The sequence below is a fragment of the Amborella trichopoda genome, chromosome 6 (genome assembly GCF_054954075.1).
Source record: "Amborella trichopoda isolate Santa Cruz 75 chromosome 6, AtrichopodaSantaCruz75HAP2 v2.0, whole genome shotgun sequence".
Classification (NCBI taxonomy): Eukaryota; Viridiplantae; Streptophyta; class Magnoliopsida; order Amborellales; family Amborellaceae; genus Amborella; species Amborella trichopoda.
In genome coordinates, this window is record NC_142341.1 from 35,321,227 (window position 1) to 35,325,000 (window position 3,774).

Consider the following 3,774-nt stretch of genomic DNA (forward strand, 5'->3'; position numbering starts at 1 on the left):
GTTTTTGTTTGTTTGTTTTTGTCTTTCTTGCGTTGATTCACGTACCCTGTCTTTTTTCTAAACACAAACAGAAATCAAATCAACTTGGTTCTATTCCGCACTGCGACATTTTACCTACTTCTATTAATTGAATATTAAGTCCACATTACCCAACCGCCATTCTATTAATTGAATAGTAAGTCCACACTACCCAATAACTCAAAAAAAAAATAAAAAAAATTTATATCATATTATTAAACCTTTTGCGCCCACTCCAGTTGATATTTTTACCTAAGACGTTCCTATTTAAACCACATTTCTCTCCCAAAATGTGACGTCCAGCATGTACTAGCCCGACACAAAAAAAGTGTCTGGCTGGCGTCCTATCTTTATAATATGCTGACATGCCACATAATGTATTAAGCCAACTTTTGAAAAAATGCGTTGGTTTGATAGAAATTATGCTACATTGGCTTTTGCTATTAAAATTCTAACAATCCAGTGCAAAATGCATTGGACCAGCTCATAATGATAATATGTGGGATCATCTTCTGTATTCAAGTTGTGTTGGTCCTGGCTTGGAGAGCACAAGTGACAGAACAAGAGAAATATGGGTTAACTAAGTGTATTTTGATAAAAAAAATAATTTTTTTAACTTGGGGATGTGGTCCTTCCCCTAAGTCTATGAAGTGAACATTAAGTTCACACCTTTTTTTTTTTTTTTCTCTTTAATTATATGCCACTTGCCGTTATGCACATTGACATGGTCTCCTTCTTCTCTCTATATAGGTAACAGCTCAAAGTCCAGATGCATCACAAAAAGTGAAAGGAAAACACAATTATTTAAACGTCCAGCAGCCTTAGGGGAAAGACCATCATCACCCCGCACTCATAACTCAGTAGTCGATCTCCCTCTCTCTCTCTCTCTCTCTCTCAAACACACTTTCCTTTCATCTCTCTCTCTCTCTCAAACACACTATCCTTTCGTCTCTCTCTCTCTCTCCCTCTTTGCTGGTTACTGCAATAAGTCTCGCTCAACAGCCCCATCAGCCATCCATCTTTCCTTAAACATCAGCCTCATATGCCATTCTACTTCCTTTTGTAACACAGTCAATACACCTGCTCCATCTACCATCTACTTTCTTTTGATACTTAGTCTAGCAATTCTCTAAAAGCATCAGCTATCCCTCTCTCCCTCTCTCTCTCTCTATGGCTTCCATAATAGGTCCAATTGAAGGTGCAATTGTAAACGTTGTTGGTAAATTTGTAGTTGATCCTCTTCATCTGCGATGTAATTACTCAGTGCACCTCGAGGAAAATGTTGAGACTCTGGTAAGAGCCACAAACAATCTAAAGGCGATGAGGGATAACAAACAACACGATATTGATGCAGCAGAGATTAATGGCTGAGTCCCCACTCCTGAAGCTACGAATTGGCTAACAGCGGTCAGTGTAATTGAAGCAAAAGTAGCTGCAATAGAAGAGGAGTACAGAAACAGAAAGACATGTTTAAGAGGTTTGTGTATAGATTGTCCGTCACGCTATCGTCTGAGCGAGAGAGCTCTGAAACTCAAGAGAGAGGTTGATCAAAGGCTTGCAGCACAATTTGAATTGACAAGAGCACCTCCTCCGGTAAGCGTGGAAGAGATGGAGGCCCCAACCGTAGAAGACCAAAGGTATTCGATGGCATAAATGACAAAAGTTACAGCATCATCGGAGTCTATGGCATTGGGGGTGTTGGCAAAACAACTCTGCTCATGAATATCAATAATCGCTTCAAAGAGCAGCCTTCTTTTGACACAGTTATAGTGGTTACAGTGTCTGCCACTACAAATATATTGAATATCCAAAAGAAGATTGGCAAACGCCTCGGATTGGACTTGTCGAGTTGCGGTGAGGAGGATTCAAAAGATAAGTTGTTGGGTGCTCTAAGGAGGAAGAAGTATCTATGGCATGAACTGAAACTCGAGAGCATAGGAATCCCTCGACCCAAAAATGAGAGTGGGTGTAAAATTTTGGTAAGCAGCCGAAATCAAGATGTATGTACTGACACAGGGGCAGAATTCATAATAGAAGTGAAGAAATTATCAGAGGCGGAAGCTTGGAGACTATTCATTAAAAGAGCTGGTGGGAATGTTACTTCACCTTCAATAAAACCCCATGCTGGAACTCTACTTAAAAAATGTGAGGGCCCGCCCTTAGCCATAAACACTGTTGCGCATGCTATGGAAAACCGACACACAATAGGGGAGGGGAATGGGAGGGTGCCGTTAGAGAATTGAACCAGTCAGCTGCAAGCCTACGAGGTATGAAGGAAAAAGTACTTGATTGTTTAAAGTTCAGTTATGATAGACTAGAGAGTGATATGCACGAGTCTCTCTTCCTTTTTTGTGCTTTATTTCCTGAGAACTGTTCAATACACCGATATGAATTAGCAGTTCTATGCATCGGAGAAGGATTAGTGGACAGGCTAGGCAGCTTGAGAGCCACTCACAATAAAGTTGCTACCTTGGTCGGGAGTCTCAAAAGCTCATGTATGCTAGAAAATGGGGAAGAAGAGGGCGAGGTGAGAATGCATGATATAATCCGTGAGCTAGCAACTGTGGATCACCTCTCCTGAGACCAAAAGTTCTTGGTGCGAGAGGGAGCTTCATTGAGGGAGGCACCAGATGCTACTGAGTGGGAAGCAGTAGACAGAATTTCATTATCAGAAAATGAGCTAGAGTTTCTCCCTGAATTGTCACAGGGCAACAACAACGAAACTCTTGCGGCCATCCCATCCCAACAAGTAGTTTCTTTGAATGCGTGGGACGCCTTCGTGTGCTTGATCTTAGTTGTACACGGATTGAATCTCTTCCGTCTTCTCTTCCCTATCACATTTAGTGGATCTCCGTGTGCTCATATTAAGAGGATGCAGTTGCCTGCAAGAATTACCACCAATTGGAGGGCTCCAACAACTCCAGGTTTTGGACCTTTGGTGTTGTAAAAATTTGAAAACGATGCCTGATGGTATGGGAGATATAAGTAAGCTAAGATACTTGAATTTAAGTGTAACACGGTTTGAAATTCACAAAGGGCATGGCGCCACATTTCAACAACTTGGTGTACATAAATGTTAAAAGATGTGAAGGATTGGAGGAGGTTATTGAAGAAGACAACAACAATGATGGACCATCACCATTATCATTAACTCTATCCAAGTTAATAACATTGCGGTTCAAACCTCTACCGCTGCTCTGCTGAGCAGTATATGCGGCAAATGTGTGTTGTTTTGCCCACTGATTTATCATGTGATGATAGAGGAATGCCCGCAACTAGAGAAAGAGCCACTTGATGTCTACAGTGCAAATGGGGCACTTGTAATCAAAGGAGACAAGTGGGAAGGTGAGGTTGTTCAGAGGGAGTCATGATTTGATGAGGCAGGCGACCAAAATGATGGTGCAGATTCTCACTCTTATTTTTGTTGAAGAAAATGGCTCTCTCTTTCTGTCGCGCCATTTTTTATAGTAAATGATGGGCACTATCTCTCACTCTCTCTCTGTTGACCAGGACTACTTTATCTATTTAAGCAAACCTATCCAATAACTCTCTCGATCTCTCCACCTCATTTTTTATGAGAAATAAGGGACATATATTTCTTGATTTATCCTAATTATTGATTTTTTCCCCAAAAAAAAAAAAATTACATATATTGTTTATCATTTACCTTTAAAAGGGTTTCTAGAGAGAGGAAGTCTTTTCTTTATAATGGTCACTTTGCGCATAAAATTCATCAGTTTTGCACTGCAATGCTAT

General features: G+C 40.6%; 1 protein-coding gene across 1 annotated transcript; it reads left to right on the forward strand.

The window, feature by feature from the left end:
* Positions 1 to 1,589: 1,589 nt before the first annotated feature.
* Positions 1,590 to 3,514, forward strand: LOC18435053 (disease resistance protein At4g27190; the record flags this gene model as incomplete). Its single annotated transcript, XM_088870884.1, is given in 4 exon segments — positions 1,590 to 2,210; positions 2,213 to 2,581; positions 2,716 to 2,853; positions 2,856 to 3,514. Coding segments are annotated over 4 exon segments (1,371 nt in total), but the record flags the coding sequence as incomplete, so codon positions are not given.
* Positions 3,515 to 3,774: the final 260 nt, after the last annotated feature.